This window comes from Condylura cristata, unplaced genomic scaffold, assembly GCF_000260355.1.
Source record: "Condylura cristata isolate star-nosed mole 26May11 unplaced genomic scaffold, ConCri1.0 scaffold00021, whole genome shotgun sequence".
NCBI classification, from domain to species: Eukaryota; Metazoa; Chordata; class Mammalia; order Eulipotyphla; family Talpidae; genus Condylura; species Condylura cristata.
The window spans coordinates 25,610,140-25,631,837 of NW_004567122.1; the positions used below are offsets into that span (position 1 = coordinate 25,610,140).

General features: G+C 39.2%; 2 protein-coding genes across 3 annotated transcripts in view; both read left to right on the forward strand.

The window, feature by feature from the left end:
- The first annotated feature begins 6,522 nt into the window (after nucleotides 1-6,522).
- CAMLG (calcium modulating ligand) lies at nucleotides 6,523-14,979 on the forward strand. Of its 2 annotated transcripts, none has more exons than XM_004686733.2 (4): nucleotides 6,523-6,794; nucleotides 8,394-8,845; nucleotides 10,414-10,479; nucleotides 14,318-14,979. In XM_004686733.2, the coding sequence occupies exons 1-4, from the start codon at nucleotides 6,623-6,625 to the stop codon at nucleotides 14,507-14,509; spliced, it is 882 nt and encodes a 293-aa protein (XP_004686790.1). In that variant the 5' UTR covers nucleotides 6,523-6,622; the 3' UTR covers nucleotides 14,510-14,979. The 2 variants fall into 2 exon arrangements, with proteins under 2 accessions (XP_004686790.1, XP_012583512.1); XM_012728058.1 differs by having other exon boundaries at nucleotides 8,397-8,845.
- Nucleotides 14,980-17,409: 2,430 nt separating this feature from the next.
- DDX46 (DEAD (Asp-Glu-Ala-Asp) box polypeptide 46) overlaps nucleotides 17,410-21,698 on the forward strand; it is a 40,730-nt gene continuing 36,441 nt past the window's right edge. The window contains exons 1-2 of the mRNA XM_004686734.2: nucleotides 17,410-17,567; nucleotides 20,859-21,047. Coding sequence (XP_004686791.1) covers nucleotides 17,551-17,567; nucleotides 20,859-21,047 — 206 coding nt within the window. The 5' untranslated portion in view covers nucleotides 17,410-17,550. The remainder of the gene's footprint in view (nucleotides 17,568-20,858; nucleotides 21,048-21,698) is intronic.

A 21,698-nucleotide genomic window follows, 5' to 3' on the forward strand; every position in this document is an offset into this window, starting at 1 on the left:
CGGTTGTATATTTCTCATTTTGTTCCTGAAATTTTGGCTGCTACATTTTAAACCTCACAAGACTTAAGTGTTGCAGGGAAGTAAACAAGTCCATTGATAATGACCTTTTAAAAAAAATTCAGAGGTACATATATAGAAACACTAGAATCTAATCACCCATACCTGTTTTTTTCTTTATTTTAAAAAAGGAAAAGGATCATGTTAACTAAAACTAGAGTAAACTAACTCTAGTCTAACTTGAGAAGGATATGAAATAATATATTCAAGCTTTAAAATCTGTCAGTATTCTCTATACTTGAAGAACAAAGTCACTTTGATTTTAAGTGAAAACTGTAAGTGGTTTTCTGATTTGACTGCAGAAGACTTGGACATGCCATGTTATTCTGTTGTGAAAGAATCTGAGCTCTTCATAAGTACATTGGAGCTGGCAGTCATAATGGGGGGAGGAAACACTTTAGTTATCTTGACTCTCAGTGGGTTTTGTTTAGCATATTTTTGTTCTGTGATGTATAATAAAAATGTTATATTGGTGAAATGAGGATGAATGAAAGAGATTTCAAGTTTCTTAAATGCTGTCTCAAATGCATCAGTAACATTTTTCTAAGGTGTTTAGTAATTGGAAGCCACTCATAAGAAATATTTATTCTTAGATAATAATACTGATTAAAGTATGAATGCTGCTGTTTGATTTGGTGGATATTAAGATTACAAAAATCCAGTATACTGAATTTTTTAAAAGAAACTTGATTTCTGGACATGCTCAAGAGATTTTTTTATTCATTCAGAGAACTATTATAATTAAAATCATTAAGTGAATTTTGTTTACAGATAGGTAAGTTATACATCTGTATACTTAAAGTGCTATCATAGAATATCTTTAAAAGAGTTAGGCCCACTTTTCAGAGATTTATTTTGTCTCAGAAGAACTTCTTAAAGGTAAAGATGTTTGTGTGTAATACTTGATGAAGAGACTTTTGTTTCTTTGTTTTAATGTGTTAGCAATATGTGTTTACAATCTCGGTCTCTTGATCACCAATGAAATAGTAACTTTCAGGTTTACATCAATATGAGCTGACTTTAACGGCGTTGTTTTGGGTTAGGGAGGAAGCAAGTCCCACTAGATATACACTACTGCTTACCAGCTCAATGAGAAATATTGTGTTTTATAAAAATATCATCTCCCTTATGCAGTGTTAAGGTTTATTTTCAGTACACAAGTGGTACATCGAACTGGAAATTTTCTTGAAAGAGCTTCATTTATTGGGAAGCAAGTTTTGAATTGTAGCGAATTAAATTTATATTTTCCCTCCTTTTAAAGAAACGGAGTCATTGTGCACTGATGTTTCTTAAAGTAACTAAAATTATCTTCATAATGTGAATTTTAAATGTTGATATTTGTAAATCCTTTCTTAATAGTAGTGAAGAACCTTCCAGAGGAGAATGTTTGTGCTTCTAGGGACAATAATCTTCCTTGTGCCTCACTTCATCCCTAGTGGGTATGACTCTTGTTATTACCATATGCTTTGTTAGTATATTTCACAAATTTACTTTAAAAATTTCTTTTAGATAATGTATAACATGTGCAATCCAGAATTATTTTATAATAGCCAGGTCATAAAAATCATAACTTCAGTTAGGATTCACAATAATTGTTCTCCAAAAATGAGGGAATGAGATGAACCTTTTGGAGATATTGATAAATAAACAATTTTTTTTTTTGCAATATTGAACATATTTTTAGTTTAGTTTTCTTTTGCTGCAGGACACGACCTGTTTTCCCATCTTGTATTACCTTTGATGTAAAGCAACTAATACTTACACTAGGCCATATTTTTTTTATTGTAGTTGTAAATTATGAAAGATCCTTGAATTTTCTACAGAACTACAACTACTAAAGTAACAGACAAGGGCAATCTTGGTATTTAAATCTGAGCATGGCAGTCCTATCATAAAAAGTACTCTATTTTTCTAATTTCTAGAATTTTTTAAATAACATTTCTGTAAGTCTGACATTAATATTCACTCAAACAGTATCATTTATTTTAGTTAGCATATATTTCATTGTTTTAATTTAATTAAATATATTGAGTCTAATAGACTGTTTTACAATAATTAGAATAAAAGATTTATTTCTTTTAATCAAAGATGCATAACAGCTATTATCTAGGGGACCACCAAATGTGATTTCAAGATTTTGTTAACTATTACAAATATAATCCTTATATAGAGATTTTAATTTTGTAAAGTAGTGTATAATATTGTAACATTCAATTCTTGTCCTCAAATTCAAATACATATTGATCTTCAATGTGCTGTGTTCAATCTTGCTTCTCTGAAATGTTAAGAGACAAGATTTGTCTTCCTTTTTACAGTTTGTAATTTTCACTGTTTTATTGCTGTAAAAAAACCAACTCATTTGTAACCATGCAAATAATCACTTGAACTGTGCTAACTTATCAATTTGGCTATTCAATAAAAGTTAATTGAAAGAACTTATATATAGTGACTTATTAAAAGTGATATGTCGGGGCTCCCTAGTGACTTAGCTGTTAAGTCTCAGCACTATCTCCATTAAGGCCTGAGTTCAATACCTAGTCAGGGAGCTAAACCATATATAGCACAGTAGACCTCTTGTCTTGCCTTCTGTTCCCCTTAGCAGAGAATTTAAGCCAATCTGCCTTTTCTGCTCCCCACCCTGTCCCTGGTGAGTCCTTTAATCTCTCCATACCTCTGTCCTACACCCCAGTGCTATGGAAAAAAAAAAAGAAAGTGAAACAAAGAACTTGCCAGTCACTGATTAAGTAGTGCTATGTTGTACATGGAAGTTAAATTGATGAAAACTATGCTGAAGGTGCCTAACACAAAGTTGGTATCTGGGGGCCATGAACAGAGTTCTTGCTTATTCCTCAAAGATAGCTAGGGTTTAAAATTCTATATTGTAAGTTTAAACAAGAATTCCTTTATGTTTGAGATAACTGTATTGTTTTTTGGATCCTTTTGTTACTGATTGCTCCTGTTAGTCTAATGGTTGTTTATTTGAAGATAGTTTGTTAGCTTTCAATATTTTTTCTTTTATCCGTGCTATTCTGCAGTTTTACTATAGCTTATTGTTTCAGAGTATGACTATCATGTTTGTTTGTTTTTAAAGATTGATTTATTTATGCATACAGAACTGGGGTACAAGCCAGAGGTGCAGGGACAGTGGGAGGATCACCAGAGACAGAGTGGGGAGCAGAACAGGCAGATCGTGGAAGTACACTGCTGAGGAGCGCTGCCAGCGGGTCAGGAGAGGTCTGCTGCGCCATGTGGGTCATCTCGGGGCAGAAGTAGCTTTAGCTTCTTAGTGCTGTGCTTTAACCCGCTGCACCACCAGGGAGGGCCCTCATGTTTGTTTTTTAGAGTACACTTATATTCAAAGATCCTTGTCTGTCTACAATTTGGGAATCTTCTTGGCTGTGTTTTTTTTCTTCATTTAACTGAGTGACATATAAGACTGTTAAATATTTCTCTATCATTCCCTCTTATTTTTTACCTTCAGGATTCCTGCTGGAGGGAATTTCTTTTTTGACAGTGTCTACATTGCAGTTTAAGCTCATCTATTGAGTACTAATTCAGTATCATTGAACTAATATCATCTATTGGTTATATTTGCATAACCACAGTTTTCATTTCTAAGACTGATTTTTTAAAATATTGGTCTATTTTTCATTTCTGCCTGTTTTGTGTAAAGAATGCTTAAAGTATTGTATCATTCTTTCTGGACTGAATTACAATTTTTAATTTGGTTGGCAGAATTTAGATTTCTTCATGCTTGTTAGATTTTGGGCTTTAGGTTCATTTGATTGTGAGAGTCTTTTTGTTTATTATTTTAAAAGATTTATTCATATGGAACTGGGGTACAGGCAAGAGATGTGGAGGGTGAGAGGATTCACCAGAGACAGAGAGGGGAACAGAACAGGCATATCAACGAAGTACACTGCTGAGGGGAGCAGCGGGAGGGTCAGGAAAGGTCTGCATCGCCATGTGGATCTCCTCCGGGGCAGGCGGGAATAGAACTCATGCGGTAGTGGCTTTAGCTTCTTATTGCTGTGCTTTCATCCGGTACCCCACCAGGAAGGCCTCGTTTTATTTTATTTATTTTTAAAGATTTATTTATTTGTACATACAGAACTGGGGTACAGGCCAGAAGCTCAGGGGCGGTGAGAGGCTTCACCAGAAACAGAGTGGGGAGCAGAACAGGCAGATCGACAAAGTACACTGCTGAGGGGAGCAGCGGGCGGGTCAGGAGAGGTCTGCTGAGCCATGTGGTCACCTCCGGGGCAGGCAGGAATGGAACTCATGCGGAAGTGGCTTTAGCTTCTCAGTGCAGTGCTTTAACCTGCCGCGCCACCAGGGAGGGCCCTCATTTTATTTTTTAAAGATTATTTATGCACACAGAACTGGGGTACAGGTTAGAAGTGCAGTGGCGGTGAGGGGATGGGCAGAGACAGAGTGGGGAGCAGGACATACTGAAGAACACTGCTTAGGGGACCAGCTGGCAAGACAGGAGAGGTCTTTTGCGCCGTGTGCATTTTTTGAACCTTCTCCCCCAAACCTGGGCTGATAGTGTTGGTGTGAAGGTCCTGTCCTTGAGATAATTTGGGAAATCACCATTCCATTTATCAACAGTTGGGAGTCCTGTTGTCCTTTATCCTGCCTCCTCTGAAAGCTGAAGTTTAAGATTATATGGATCAGGGCCCTCCTTGGTGGAACAACTGGTTAATGCGAAGCACTATGATTCTGTCAGTAGCCAATGCATCACTGGTTCAATCACTGGCCAGGGAGTTGACCCACATTGTGTGGCAGACCTCTCTTGAACTGCCTGCTGCTCTCCTCAGCAGTTATTTCAGTTGATCTTCCTGTTCTGCTTCCCACTCTGTCTCTGGAGAACCCTCTTAGAAACGTCCACCTCACCTCTGGCCTGTACCCCAGTCATTGTATGAGTAAATAAATACATCTTTAAATAAAAAGGCTATATGGGTCAATAGCAAGTAATAGTTTGAATGTCTTTGGAGGGAGGGTTAACATCAAGGAAGACTTTTGTCCGTTCATCTCTGTCCATCATGTGATGTCGTTGTAGTATGTCCTAACTTATAGAGTGTACTTACTGCCTGTTTTTGGACCTGCAGCCCAGCAGGCACCTAACTTCAGCTTCACAATGCTTTGTACTTCTGATACTTTGATCTACTGAGATTCTTCTCTTGTTTTTGAGCTCAGCTATTTCTTTCTCTCTCTTTATATTTTTAACTTCTGGTGTGTATAGAAGAGAAGAGTCCAAGCATCAATTTATTGCCTAGCTTTAACCCTAGAAAGTGATTTAGTTTTATCACAGATGAACCACTCCGTTCAGCTTTGTATTTTAAATTGACCAAATAAAGTATTGCTATTTGTCTGCCCAAACAAAGCTAGATCAAATAAAAGTTGTACATAAAACTGTTGAAAGTTCTGATACTTTCTCTGAAGAAACATTTTTTGTAAATATTTAATTATACTTAAATCTCATGCTCTCATATGTTATACTTGGGGAAAAGTGGTAAATTCAAAGAAAATGAATGGGACTTGCCCTTGTAAATTATAGTGAGGCAAAGGGAAATGAATGAAGAATCTTAAGTATGCATATCATTTATGAAATAATCACATCTATCCCTGGAAACTACTAGGAAGTTCAGTAAACTACAGCAAACCCAATAGTCTCCCAGAAATAAACATCTAATACAAAATTTTGACTTTCTATTTTTAGCGAAATGAGCCACCAACATACCTATTTTTTAAAAATCAAGATTTTCACTCGCCTTCCATAACCTCTCAAACGAGAAAAATCTTTATTCTGGAATTGCGTTGGTTTTGCTTCATCTGGGAAGCAAGTTGTGTAGACTTATTACACAATTTAAAGTCACAGTCCTGTGCTTAAAGATTTTGGTCCCTACAGATAAGCAGGGTATCGTAATATTTTGGGAAAAGTAAATAAATACTTTAAGCATTGGGGGTCGATTATATAAGTGATACGGGGTGGAGGGGGGAAATAAGCAGGTAAGGACAATAGAGAGTGCTGGGAAGGTGTCAATGAAGGGGTCTTCATTGGCAATCTTCAACAAAGGAATGAGGAAGGCTGAGGAGACACCAGACACGTATTTGAGAGAAAAACGATTGAGTGAGGAATTAGCCCCCAACACAAAACCCACGCGCACTGCTCCCTATAGCGTCGCTACCGGAGTTACGTATTTCGTCCGCCTACAAGCGAGGCCTCAGCAGTGCCTTAGAAACAAGGGCGTGTCGTTATAAACACCATTTTACTTCCTGGCACTAGTGCCGGATGAACCGCTCCTACTTCCACGTCCTACGACTATTCGCGGTGGGAAAGGAACGGGAGGCCACCCTCTCTGCCCTCATCAAAGATGGCGGCAACAGCATCGCGCATGGTGTCGTCAGCGGCGCGCGTGTTTGGCCGGCAGGGCCAGCCTCATACTCTGTGGGCGGATCTGAGGTGGGAAGGCGACGCGCGCTCCGTAGCCGAGTCTGAAGTCATCCGCGCCCCCGCTGCCGCCCCTAGCACCACCATCACCGGCCCTTGATTGTAGAGAAGATGGAGCCGGTGACCGTTGCTGCAGAAAACGGGGACCGGCCGGGGCCCCCGGCGGGCTCAGGCCTGTCCTCTTCCCAGCGTCGAGCCGAGCTGCGGCGGCGAAAACTGCTCATGAACTCGGAACAGCGCATCAACCGGATCATGGGCTTTCACAGGCCTGGGAGCAGCGCGGGTGAGAATCTCGGTTTCCCCTCACTCCCACTCAGGTCTTTGAGTCTGCAGGGTCACTCCTCATTTCCCTACCCACGCCGCTGACCTTTTTGCTCAAGCCCCTTTCCCTGACCTCCCCCAGTCGCCACTCCTGAGGCGCTGTCCCGAGTTCTCACTCTTTAAACCCCGGGCGTGCCTACTCACTGCCCTCGATTTCTGGGTGTTTCCCCTGAAGTTGTCCCCACCCCCTTCGCCCCCTAGTTCCTGAGTTCCTTTACCATGGTGCCCTCCTTCCAGTCACCCCGAGGCGGCCCTCTTCTTTCCCCATCCCCTAACCGCTGTGCCTTTTGTGGCCCTTGGGTAGAGTGTTTCCATTCAGTCCGTTACAGAAGCATTCCATTCCCGGGCCTTCCTGCCATCAACCCTTTTGCCTTGGCTAGCACTCTGTGGGCCACCTTAGGTTGGTCTTTACTGAACTGACCCCGCGTTCTTCCTGCGCGAATCAGGGATTCTTACGGTCATATCCTAGTGTGTGGTCTGTGCCGTCAACATTGTTAACTACAACGCTTTTGGGGGGTGGGGGTGGGGGAAGCAGGAACCAACATTATTATATACCCAACAAGTGAGGTCTTGGCTCCTGGGCACTGAGATTGATATCATTTAAGCCTAAAAGGACTTCCTCATTTCTTCCCCCAGTGACGTGTACCATGAGTTTCTTGAAAGGTGATTTTTTTTTTTTTTTTGTCATGTGTTTGTATTGAACGGGTAGTATGTGTTAGGGAGGGAGACTCTGTTTCCTTTGAGTGTTTCCTTTACTACTTGGACTGTAGCCATTGGTTGCAAACACCTTGCCCTTTGTTTTTATTCTTTGGGGCTCTAGTTTGTATCTCTGAACCTTTAGACACTTCATAGGTTGGCAGCTGAAACACAGAAAGAGAGAGGTAAGATTATTATTTCAGTTCTCCAAGAACAATAGTTACTAGGCACCTTTTTTCCTAGGATGATTATAACATGTTATTCTTTTTTTCAAAGCATTTGTTATTATCCTTGAGATACTTGTTATTGTGCTCTGAAAATTTTTATCTGCCAGTTTCCATCATTAAAGTTTTCTTGGTCTTGTTTTGTTTAAAACCAGAACAGCATTCTGAAACTGCTTGTATCTCCTAATGGCTCCCTGACTGTTGAAGCAGGATTATGTAAACAGTATCTGGAGAATATGCCACACCCGGTGCTGACGGGAATCTGGGTGCAAGAATCTAATAATAAAATGCAGATTATTTAAAACTTTCATAATTTAATATTTTGAACAATGTAAGTTAGAGCAGGAATAATATATCCTTTCAGGATATATTATATTATTATTTCCCCCCTCCCTGACTGTCTTTCCCAAATTGTCTCCTTGTTTTCTCTACCCCCAAAGTTTGGGTTATATACTTTGCAGAAACACTCTTTTTGGGCACTATGTTTTGAGGGTGTAGAGGAAGGAAGTAGTTTAGCTTTTATGGGTAATCAGTAGATTCAGAGACTGCTGAGTTGTAGCTGCAACAGCGTATTTTTAATATTAAGGTGAAATATATTTTGCCAGTATATAATACACAAGGCTTCTACATTCTCTTCCCAGAAGAAGAAAGTCAAATAAATTCAAAGCAACAGGACAGTGATAAAATGAACTCCCTCAACATTCCTTCTGTTTCAAAGCGAGTAGTGCTGGGTGATTCTGTCAGTATAGGAGCAACTGAGCAGCAGAGTGGTGTGGCCGAAGTAAAGGGGACTCAGCTGGGAGACAAATTGGACTCTTTGATGAAGCACCCTGAGTGCAGTAATGATGACCTCCGGCAGCGGAACAGAGGGGACCTGACAGCAGACACTGCCCAGAGGGGTCCTCGCCATGGTTTAGAACAGTACCTCTCCAGATTTGAAGAAGCAATGAAGCTAAGGAAACAACTGATTAGTGAAAAACCCAGTCAAGAGGATGGAAATACAACAGAAGAATTTGACTCTTTTCGAATATTTAGATTGGTGGGATGTGCTCTTCTTGCCTTTGGAGTCAGAGCTTTTGTTTGCAAATATTTGGTAAGAAACATTGGAATGCAAATTATAGTAAGGAGTGCCTTTTACCCATTGAATTCATTGTCAGTCTTACTAATTACCAGATAGACTTGACTAATTGGCGATGTATATAAACTGTACTTACCTTAGTCACAGAATGAAATAGTGTGCTTAAATATGGAACTGAATTACAGTTATTAACCTCTTACATGCCAGGTAACATTCTGAGTGCTTGTACATTTATTAATTCATGTAATCTTCATCCTTAGGAACTTGATATATTTTGATTCTGTGTTTTATAGATGAGGAATAAAACCACAGGTTAAATCACTTGCTCAGGGTCACAAAAATTTTGTTCGAATACAGAAGGAACACAAATATAGGTACATACACACATTCACTGTGTATTAGCTACCAAACTTTAAAATAATTTGAAATATTAAAGTGTAATCCCTGTGGTCCTGAACATGTAATTTTTTCTATGGTTCAGAGACAGTTCAACATATCATAATGTATGATAGTGTCCTTCCATTTTTATTGTACTGTCAAATGCTAATGGTTTTAGCATTTGGGCTTTAGCTGTCCATTGGGATTTAGTTGTCTCTTTTACATTATATGGAGGAATACAGAAAGGCATGACTCGCAGTTCAGTGCTGGGCTCTTTGAGATACTTATATTCAGTGCTCACATGTGCCAGACACATATAGTTTTCCAGGTAATTAAGGTTTATATCAGGCAAAAAATCTGTTTTGGTGGCCTATTTTTATTCACATCTTTTCTTAAGGAGCATATGTTCAACAGTTTTGAATTTTTTTTTCCCTAATTGTCTTAAAAACTTTAAGCATTCAGTAAATGAATTGCTCTTTTTATATCAAGTGCTCTGTGCTTTTAAAGTTATGTCCTATTTTTATGCCTCATTTTTGTGAGCAGTGATTTGGTTGCCTGATTTTCTTTATTTTCAGGTTGCAACTATCACTTTTCACTGCTCTTACTATACTTTTTTATCTTGTTAGCTAGTAATGTTTGTACCTTTACTCCCTTCATAGTATTTTTTATTTTAGAAGCAATTATGTCAATTAAGTGTTACGAACTTTACTGTTGTGTCGCGTGAAAAACAAGATAGCCAGCTATTTTATATATAGTATGACTAGCTCATACTAGGCCAAAGATGCAGCTATATTAATTAGTTTCTTTACAATTTGAGAAATGGATGTAGTCTGTTTTGAGTACTAGGCCTTTTATATATGTCAGCTTTTCATTTGTCAGTTATTTTCTTCTAGATGAGGAAGATGTTACTGCATGATAAGTATACATCTGATGCCATTGAATACTTAAAATCATTAAAAGATAAGAGTTTTAAAAAAAAAGATAAGAGTTTTATGAAAAAAATTTGAGTTTAGAATTGACTTGAGAAATATGTTTTATGATTAGGAAATCAAATCCCTTTATCCACCCTTTATCTTTATTAAAATTAAATGCTGTATTATAGGTTCTTATGCTTGGAATTTTATAGCTGCTCTTAGTTCAATGTTATTTATTGTTATTAGTATGATTACTTTGGATATACTTAATTTTGTCTTTTATCTTCACAGTCCATATTTGCTCCATTTCTTACTTTACAACTTGCGTACATGGGACTATACAAATATTTTCCCAAGGTAAATTATAATTTTTTTCTAAATTATGATGATGTATTTAGACTGATTAACAAATAGATAACTTTAAACATTAAAAAAAAAAGTCATGGGCCCTCCTTGGTGGCGCAGCGGGTTAAAGCACAGCACTAAGAAGCTTAAGCCACTTCCGCATGAGTTCGATCCCTGCCTGCCCGGGAGGTGACCAAATGGCGAGGCAGACCTCTCCTGACCCGCCCGCTGCTCCCCTCAGCAGTGTATTTCGTGGATCTGCCTGTTCTGCTCCCCACTCTGTCTCTGGTGAATCCTCTCACCCTCCGCATCTCTGGCCTGTACTCCAGTTCTGTATGAATAAATAAATAAATCTTAAAAAAAAAGTCATACTATGATCTGACTCAGTGCATCGCAATCACAGTGCTTAGCATTGTTTGTGATGAGTTAATTTCTGAAACTCAGTAACTAGAAACATTTATAGCTATTAGATATTGCCATAATATTTTAATATCTATAAAAATACTGATCCACAGTGGAGTAGAGGAGAAACTTCACTCCAGAGTTGAATAATGCCAGTATAAGATAATGTTCAGCTTAATTACTTAGTAAACGTAGTAGTACATTTGTTTGTAACAAAGGAAATACATTTTTTAATTTAGTGTTTTTTCCTCTAAGATTTGTTAACTTACTTTATGCATAGAAGAACTGGGGTGTAAGCCAGAGGTATGGGGGAATGAGAAGATTCACCAGAAACAGAGTGGGGTGCAGAACAGTTGGATCTACTGGTATAATGTTGAAGGGAGCAATGGATGAGACAGGACAAGTCTGCTGCACCATGTGGGTTAGCTCCCTAGCTAGGGATCAAACTCAGGCTGCAGTGGTGATAGCACTGAGACTTAACCCCCTGTCACCAGAGGGAATAGATTTTTTTTAATGGGTTCCATTATCTTTGCTCCTTCTCAGACATTTTATCATTTTTGTTGAGAACCTGATGTTTTCCAAAAATGTTTGGGCAAAATAGAAGGATCCTGCCGATTGTCAGAGTGTGTCTGGGCTGCTTGACTGCAGATGTATTCATGGTTTTATGAGACTTGACTTGGTTGGCATAGAAGATAATATTATTTGTGATTGAGTTTTGTGTGAATTTCTTTTTGCTGAGAAATGACCATTTGACTATTTGCTTTGTCATTTGTAATGTACTGAACTCATGTATACTTTTAATGGATATGAAATATTTATTTATTCATTATTTATTTACTTTTCCCCTCTCACTCTAAAGCATTTATATTTTTGAGCAGTCAAATAGATAAAATATAGAAAGGAAAAGGATAAAGAAGCAAGTAAAATTTTAATTAGTGTTTGTTTAGAAGTTTACCCGTGAAATACTGGTTTCAGCTTTGCAATAGCAAAAGTTTGGAAACAATCTAAATGTTTTAATAAGTGAGTATTTAAAAAATTGTGGGCCTCACTGATGGTGCAGGGGTTAAAGTCTCAGTGCTATCAAGCTATCACCAGCCACTGTGGCATGAGTTTGATCTACGACTAGGGAGCTGAACCACATGGTGTGGCAGACTGGTCTGCTTGTTCTGCCCACTCTGTCTCTGGTGAATCCTCTCACCCCTCACACATCCAGCCTACACTCCAGTTCTTGAATGCATAAATTTAAAAAAAAAAATCTTAAAACTATGGCATATCCCTTTGGAATGATGAAACATTCCATGTAAAGCTTGTCAAGAATTATCAGGAGAACAATCCAAAATACACAAAAGGATCTATTGTTCATAATCTTTTTTTTTTTTTTTTGGTAAATGTATAGCAGTATGTATTTGATTGTGCTTGTTTGTACATGTGTGATGAAACTGGAGAGATAAATCTGAAATTATTAACAATGGTTACTTGTCATGGGGTGTATATATGTTACTAGGTAAATAGAGAAGAGGAAAGAAAAGGATACTGTTGTACACTTTCTCTTAAACCATTTTGATTAAGTTTTTATTTTTAAAAATTTATTTAAAAAAACCTATTCATTTATGTATATAAGAACTGGGGCATAAGCCAGAGGTGTGTGTGGGTGAGGAGGGTGAGATTAACTAAAGGCAAAGTGGGGAACAGAACAGGCAAACTGACTGAAAATCACTGCTGCGGGGAGTAGCAGGCATAACGAGAGGTCTTCTGTGCCATGTGGGTCGGCTCCCTGACCGAGGATCAAACTCATGCTACAGTCGTCTCGGACAGCCCACAGTGCTGTGCTTTAATCCCGTTGTGCCACCAGGGAGGGCCCTTGAATAAGTTTTTAAACACATAGCAGTGTTATAAGAATTGTGCAGGGAGCATTCACTTATACTTACTGCCGGGATTTGTAATTAGCATTTCATATTTTTTATGTATCCAGATTTCTGTTAATTTTCAATACATCGTCATTTTCTTGAATGCACTTCAAAGTATGTAATAAATGTAGACATCAATATACTTCTACACACCTCAGGTTACATATCTTAAGTATAATGCAGTGTTTGCTTATTATGGTTTTTTTTATTAAAGATTTATTTTATTTATGTACACAGGAAATGGGGTGGAAGGCCAGAGGTTGGGGAATGAGAGGGTTCACCAGAGACAGAGAAGGGAGCAGAACAAGCAGATGTACTGAAATACACTGCTGAGGAGATCTGTGGCAAGACAGGAGAGGTCTATTCTATCAATGCGGGTCAGCTCCCTGGATATTGAATTTACGCTACAGTGGCTGGCAATAGCTTGATAGTGCTGAGATTTAACCCCTCGTGCCTCCAGGGAAGCCCTTTATGGTCCTTTTTCTTCAAGGTAAAACTTTTACATAGCAAAATGATCAGATCTTTAGTGTACCATTTCATGAGTTTTGACAGCCTATGAAACCTAAATCCTTTAAAAGTTTAGAGCTGAATTTGTCACCTTTCCAGGCAGCCCTAGTCTCTACACCCTCAAGGTCTAATCCCGTTTCTCCACCAGCAAGGGCCCTAAATGGGGTCATTTTTTATACATCCTTTTTATGTGAGGATTTTTTCATTCTGGGTAGTATTTTTGGCATGCATCTGTGTTGTTCAGTATAAAGTAATTCATATCTTTTTTTTTTCTGAATAGTAACTCATTATATAAATATATCCATTTATTTAATTTCCTGTTGGTGGGTATCTTGATTATTTTCAATTTTTGATGATTGAAGAAGTTAACTTTCTTGAGTTAACCTTTTAGTAGATGTGGGCTTTGATTCTCTTGAGTAACTATATTTCTAAAGTTTCTGAACAAGGTGACTAGATTTGGTGATACTATGTCAATAAATTAAATGAAAATTCAGCCTTGAATCTCTTAGAAAATGAAAATAGAATAGAGTACCAATGTTCTCTCATCTCTAAATATATTCTGAACCATCGATGATGTTCTCTTGGCAAGTGATCCAGAGTGAATTCCTTGGCATGGTAACTGACTATAGTCTGATTCTGGCGCACATTACACACTCCTCTCCGAAGCTCCACTCGCAACGCCGCCTTCCCACCTTAAGGCCCTGCCTGCCTTGCCCTCTTACAGCCTGTGGCCAGGGCCAGTCCCAGACACCTTTCCAGCATTCTTTTGAATTTTGTTTTTACTGTTCACATCTACCCATCTAAATCTTGCTCATTTTTAAAGGCCTGTTTTAAATTTCATGTCCCTCAGTCCATCTGCTTGCTACTTTACATATTTTGTGAACAGTAAGTATTTGTTAGTAGATTATTGATTGATGATTTGAAACTTCATTAATACTTTTGAAATCAGGCAAAAGTAATATTGGTAATATTTTTCTAGAGCTTAAGCAGTTTTTTATAAGCTGTAAGATTTATTTAAGTCTTTCTCTATACAGGGTGAAAAGAAGATAAAGACAACAGTATTAACAGCAGCACTTCTGCTATCTGGAATTCCTGCTGAGGTGATAAATCGATCCATGGATACCTATAGCAAAATGGGCGAAGTTTTCACAGATCTCTGTGTCTACTTTTTCACTTTTATTTTTTGTCATGAACTGCTTGATTATTGGGGTTCTGAAGTACCATGAAACCTGCAGAGTTCAGAAGAAGAAACTTAAAAACAACTTGTCTTCTGTGTTGCAGTGTCCCTACAGGAGCCAGACAGGTTCACACCTTCATGTAATGCTTTACTTTATAGGACTTGTAAACTACTTGATTAGGAATGAAATGACAGGTTCTCTGATTTAAAAGGGTTGACTTTGTAATTAATAGTGATGTGAAGAATAGAGTACCTTGTTAATTGATTTTCCTTGATGAACTAGAATCCCCAATCTACACCTTTTCCAATCTTACCAAATTTATAATTCCTTTGAGGGGCTGACCTAGTGTTTTAGGGAGATCAAATAAACATGGTCTCAGATAGCCCCAAGGGACTGTATCTTGTATTTGTGTTGTTATGTCCTCAGCAGTGGAGCCATCTTAAAATAAAATGTAAGAAACTGAATTGTCTAATGTTAAGTCTGAACATATAAAGGGCTGAATAAGGTAGCCAATTTGATCTTTTTCTGTTGAGTCTGGTTTTTCTTGAGTGCAAGTATTTAATGATTATAATTCATACATGTGAAATCAGAAGGTATTTATGAAATCTTTATTTAATTTTTTATTTATGAAATTTTTACCAAACTCAAAACTGGATGTTTTCACTTCTGAGTTTTAAATTTTTAGAAGTAGTGTTTTTTAAGCAAACTAGAAAAGAATGATTAGATATAAAAATGGAATTTGAAGAGTTGCCTGTGGTATGCAACCCAACACTATAAATAATCCTTTTAAGCAATTTGTTAACACTCTCATATTTGGGAGCTTTGTCTTAACAGAGTGTAAAACATAAGTGTCATATTGCTTGGTATTACATTCCCTTACAAATTTTTGTATGGTCCATTTGGTTAATCCTTGTGATATTAAAAACATACACTTTTTTTTATTACTCACAAAGTCTTGATTTTTGTCATTTTATTTTAGACCAGAATAATGGGGAAAAGTATGATTATTTAGGTCTATTCCCTCACTTCAGGAAGACTAAAAACATAGTTTTCCTGCTTTCATAATGAACCTAGTATAAAAGAGTTTGGAAAGCATCTTTCATGGATTTGTTACTCTTCTCTAGGGAGATAATAAGGGCCTTCACTAAGGAAAAAAAAGACCCCATTTAGCTGGCTGACACAGGCAGTGTAGATCGTTATCCATTCTATAGTACAAAGATTTTTTAATAAAGATTTATCTTTATGCATAAAAGAACTGGGATATAGGCCATAGTTGCAGGGGGTGGGAGAGGGTGATTCACCAGACAGTAGGGAGCAGAACAGGCAGATCGACGAAGTAAACTGCTGAGTGGAGCAGCAGGTGAGTGAGACAGGAGAGGTCTGCTGTGCTGTGTGGGTCACCACCTTGGCTGAGGATTGAGCTTAGGCCTTGGGCCACAGTAGGGTGATGGATCTGAGATTTAACCGCCACACCCAAATTCTCTGTCCCTTATCTCTCCAACTTCTATTTCCCTCTTGAACTCCAGGCTTAAATCCTGTTAGGTTATCCAGACTTTCTTCTGAGTATCTAGTAGGCTTTTGAAGCATGATGTCAAATCGGCTTCCTTACCTTTTTCATTTCTACAAGTTCTGTTAAAGACCTAAGTGTCATATTTATTTCTCGCTTTTCCTCACAGCTCACATCCAGTTTGTCAATTAGTGTTGACAGCACTGCTTAAGAACACATGAGAATCTTGACAAATTCTTAGCGTCTCTCCTGGTTATGCTGCTAGTGATTTTTTTATTCCACATAGACTAAAATCCATACTCTACCTACAGTGCATATAAGCTCTACAGTGATTCTGATACCTGACCTTCATTGGTGTCCAATTGTTAAACATTTAGTTCAGGTCTTCGTTACCCTTGACACGAACTTCCAGAACCCCTCCTCTAGTCTTCAGGTCTCCACTGCTGCCACAGGTGAGCATTAAGCAGCAAGAAAACCGTTTAGTCTTGGGAGTTTAACTGGTTTCATTTTTCAATAAAATTTATTGGGGTAAAGTTTTCATAGATTTAAAACAGCCAATTTCAAGTATACACCTCGGCGAGTTTTACAAACCTATCCATATCCACTGAACAGCCACCACAATGTATGTAAATACAGAACTTCTCTGTTAGCCTAGGTGTAAGAAAGTAACACACTACAGAGGCATGTAAAGTAGCTTTCGGCTGAAACAACTATTCGGTGTGTTTCCTGAGGGTTGTCATTCTCAACCTTGACTGTACTTCAGAATTTCACCTGGTAAACAAATTTCCTAATGCATGGGTAGCACTCCAGATCCAGAATATGAGGATCTAACAACCCCCTGCCCCCACCCTACACACCCTTTTTTGTTGTAGTTAATTTTAAGCCCAGGCAATGGGGAGAACCATTAAAGCATTGTGAATTCATTTGTAACTTGCCAGGTCTTGTGTCCATCGTAACTGTTATTCAGTCTTCAAATCCTATCTCAAAGGTCACTGTCTCACCCCTAACTTGTGGACTCTCTGGGAATATATCCCCTTCTATTTTTAGTAATTTGCATCCATCTCAATAAGATTGTAAAAATCTGTTTTAACAGTGTAAATAAATCAATGACTAAATGAAGGAGAGTGAGTGGAAATGTCCGTAAGCATCATTTAACAGAGGTTAAGCGGACGTCTGTACACGTCCGAGGACACCTCCACACGTCCGAGGACAACTCCTGGTTCGCTGGGCTTCTAGGTGACCTCTGCGCTACGTTTCCCACCTCTCTGGAGCCGCCAATTTCGCGTCGGTACGGGCTAACCAGACAGAGGCAGCTAGTTCCGCGTGGCAGGCGCCGTGCGGCCTCCAACCGCAAGGTGGCGCTGTGTAGGGAGCAGCTTCCGGCCGGCGCTTCCTTTCCTTCTGCCGCTGGCTCCTCATCCTGTTTTCGTTGGCCACTGTCGGATGGCTGCCACCGCTGTAGCTGCGGCCACTTCTTAGTGCTGCCCTCCTCGTCCGGCGAGCCAAAGGCGGCGCGGTCTCCTCCTTTGTCTAATTTTGCTGCGCGTCGTTCCGAAGTGCCCGCTTTCCTGCGGCCGGCAGCATGGGCCGGGAGTCTCGGTGAGGCGGCGAGCTGTGGGGCAGCGGCTTCCTTGGGGTGGGGGAAGAGGCGGGAGTTGAGGTGGCCGCGGGCCTCGCCCGGCCCGGCGCGACCCCACGTGCGGTCAGCTTTGCCCGCGGCCCGTGGGGGTCGGGGGGACCTCGGCTCAGGGGGCCGGCGATGGGCACAGGGCTCCCCCACACCACCATCTGATGGTTCGAGCTCCTGGGGCGCGAACGCGCGTCCAGCACCTCGGCGATGGGCCCCACATCCTGCCACTTCCACGAAGCCCGCCCTGAACGCCTCATTCATGAACCCAGTCGAATTTCTTGCATTTGCAACATTTACTTGGCGCCAGTCGACCTGTATTTCTGTTCATTGTACCTATGTGGTGTTTTCCCAAGTCGTTGAAAGGAGCTTGGGGACAGACATTTTTACATCACCCACACAGTCAGTATCTAGGCTGTGATTGTTTACTAGACAAGTTAATAATGAATACTGATGGGCATTTACTTTGCGACTCGATTTTATGTTTCTTTGCTTTCCATCCTTTTGAAACTGTAGACTGAGAGGTCTTATTTGGAAGTCTGATGTCAAGTTAGATTGTTAACTGGTTCCGTACTTTGAGATTTTTGGCATATATGACTGCCTTGCACTTAATGAGGGAAACCCTGCATATCCAGGGATTGTGAGGCCTTTTTTTTTTTTTTAGAGTAAAGATTGATGAAATCAAGGAATTAATTTATCTCTTGGATAAAGATGATTTTTCATAACTACAGCAACGTCTTGTGAAGCTCATTTAAATCTCTGCTATTCATCTTGCTACCTAAACCAGAAACTTGCAAATGCTGTTTACTTGACTCATTCTTCTCTCTCACTGCCTGCATGCCCTTGGTTTCTGCACCCTGTCCCCATTCTTGCTCTCCTTGTCTTAATTTGGGTCCTAATCTATTTGTCATACTGCTATTTGCCTCAAATTGTTTATATACCTCTCATCTTGCTTGCCTAAACGCCCCTGTACACTATGGGCAGGGTGACTCAAAATAAAGATAAAATCATGTCATTCCCCTGCTTAGTCTCTTGCTGGTTCTTACTGTTTCCAAGACTGCAAGCTCTCAAACTCTGAACCCTGAGACTGCCTTGCACAAAGGAGTTTATTATGTGAATTGGTTACCACGAAGGGCATCATAAAGTTAATACCCTAAAAGAGGCTCTCCTAATGGTTTGTGTGTGAGAGAGAGAGAGAGTGTGTGTGTGTTGCTGTAATTATATAAACAGGGAAGTAATGTAAAGAGTTGCAGGATGTAAGGGGAGTAAGGGGCTTCATCATTCCAGTACCATAGGCTCACCAAGTTAATGTTTATCTTCTGTAGAGTGTTCTTTGGGATTAACAGCTCAACAGATGCTTGCCCTGGTACTATCAACCTAGGAAGGGCAAGAATTTTGTTAGAGATGTAGCACAATCAGTTCTCACGCTTCCTGGGAATGCAGTTGGAAAATGAATCACTAGGTGATGGAGAGTGAGGGTCGGGAGAACAAAAGATGGTGCTTAGTATTTGATTTACTTAATTTAACTTTTATAATAAAAAGTTTAAGCTACTTTTGCGGGTGGGGTCTCTGATTACAAGTTTTAAGTTTAAGCTATATGCTTTTGGGGTTGGGCGCTCTGATGACAAGATGACGTTCAGACTCTTGAGCACAGCCTTTTCAAGCCCTTCACAAAACAGCCCCTTATTGCCCTTCATCCTTCTCCTTGATCTTCAAGACCGGTGCTTTTGGTTGGTTGAGGCAGTAATGAAAGACTGAGATGGGGAAGGACTTTTTAGTTAAATAAGTTAAGAGCCCAGTTTACCTACATATGTGGTTTTCAAGAGGGTTGAAGAGACATTGTGGGAGGTAGGTCCTGAAAGGGATTTGGACCAGAATGGCCATGGATTACAGATTTAGTGTTGAAAATAAGAATTTATTTGGGGGATGGAGAAGTTATTTGGGGGATGGAGGGAAACTTAAGGGAAAAGGGAATTACAGCAGAAAGATCAGGGACCGCTGCAAATGTCCTAAATAACAGGTCTCGGAGTGGTGGTAGTGGGAACTCTGAGAATGTGATATAATGTGAAAAAGTTACGGAGGCAACATTGGTGTTTAGTGGTGGTCTAGAATAGGAAAAAGAAGATAACTAATATGTTGATCCCACTGACTGGAAGTTGAGATGATAAAAGGTTTGGGGAGGAAAAGCTAACAAGTTTGGGTTTCTAAATTGAAGTTTAGGTGCTTGAGACATGGTTAGATACACATATGCCTTATTCAACTTATTTAGATTTACTGCTTGAAGTAGTCTTTGTATACTGATGACTCCCCATTTTACATTGTCTTATGAAGTCCAGGCTCATTTCAGCTACCTCCTGAACTTGGATGCCTCTGGTTTCCCATGACATCTGCTCCGTTAGATCTTGCATGTTGGTAAATAAATAGCAACCCTATCTGTCTGCTTGATTCAGCCAAATACTGCTTTCCTTCTGCCCTTACCTTGCTTTGGTTTATTCTCCCTTCATCAGATTGGGTTGTATTTAAAAACATTAGTGAGTTTATATTATTTCACTTTAAATTTCCCTCTAGCTTTTCATCTTACTCAGTAAAAGATAGTCCTAAAGTTGCCTCTAGGATTCTAGAAAAATCTCCATGTTTAACTTTCCTCACTCTCACTCCTTCATCCCTGGCTGCCTTCCTTGAATACATCAATCAACCTTCCTCCTCAGGGATCTTGTGCTTGCTATGGCTTTCAACTGATACATTCCTTTCCTATATAGACCCTCTGTTTTAATCCTTGCTTGTTTGATTAGGTTCAGAAGTCACTTACTTGCCTAGGATATATGTCTAAAATGAATGTTACTTTGAGAACTAGACCTTTGCTAGTCATTTTGTATAATACATCCTTGGTAACCTCCTGCCTTCCATCTTTTTTCTTTATTCTGATCTGTTTTTCTCCATTGCACCAGTGATAGTGTATATTTATTTCTTGTCTGTCATTTTTTATTTTAAGCCAGAGTGAAAACTGCTTAAGTCCCAAAGGAAGAAGCTTTTTCTGCTTTCTTTACTGTTGTTACTTTTTTAGGATAGATTTTTCCTCCTTTACATGTACTGTAGCAGAATGGTCATATTTTTTTCCCACTAATTTTTAAAAGTTTATATAGTTAAAAGTCCTTTTAATGTTTCATTTCTTTCTCAGGTTTTTGGAAAAAGTATAATAAAATAAAAATGAAGTATAATGGGAAGTGTTTGTTAAGGTTAATCTTTAACTTAATAATATCTAGACACTACCGGAAGCGATCAGCATCACGAGGACGCTCTGGAAGTCGATCTAGAAGTCGATCACCCTCAGACAAAAGAAGTAAACGTGGAGATGACAGACGGTCTAGAAGCAGAGATAGAGATAGAAGGAGAGAGAGGTCTCGTAGCAGGGATAAAAGAAGATCTCGGTCAAGAGACAGGAAGCGTCTGAGGTAAGGCGGTGATCTCCAAATGACCCAAGATAAGTTGGGTCTTTTCAACTAAGTGGAATATCTTCAGAAGTGTGTGTTGCACTGGAATTTAGTGGCACCCTTGCAGGCCCTATGTTTTAACACCTGTTTATTTGATTAGATCCAGAAGTCATTTGCCTAGGACACAAACTGTCTGATGTATAGCCTGAATTTTGGAAAATTCAGACTATATTTTCTGTACTCCAAATAGAACCTTTAATACCCACTAAGAGAAGTTAAAAAAGGAATAAAAGGTAAGAATTTGTCTTGAAGGTGATTTTATTCTGTCTAACTATGGCTAACCACTGTTTTGAACAGCCACTGAGGCTGCTAGGAAAGGAAATAGCTAGGAGAGGAAATAGCAGATCCATATCCGGCTCCACTTGCTCTCTGAAAATAATTAAAACTGTTTTAGATTTAAATCACAAAGCACTTCAGTTCATTTATTTTTTTTGACTACATATTCCTTGATGTTAGTTAGGAGGGCATAACTTTTTGGGGGGGGCGCAAAAGCTTTTAAATAATAATCTCCCCCACACAGAAAACAAATTGCCATTGCAGCTTCTCATCAAAATAGAAAAGAAGACAGGGTTGTTCAGGTATTGTGAATTGATCACAGAACTTTTTTTTTTT

What these genes read in the sequence shown, in the direction of transcription:
- CAMLG (XM_004686733.2), top strand. Translation starts at nt 6,623, where the DNA reads ATGGAGCCGGTGACCGTTGCTGCAGAAAACGGGGACCGGCCGGGGCCC. An exon ending in CAGGCCTGGGAGCAGCGCGG is followed by an intron (nt 6,795 to 8,393) that starts GTGAGAATCTCG and finishes TTCTCTTCCCAG; the next exon opens with AAGAAGAAAGTCAAATAAAT. An exon ending in CTTTTGTTTGCAAATATTTG is followed by an intron (nt 8,846 to 10,413) that starts GTAAGAAACATT and finishes TTATCTTCACAG; the next exon opens with TCCATATTTGCTCCATTTCT.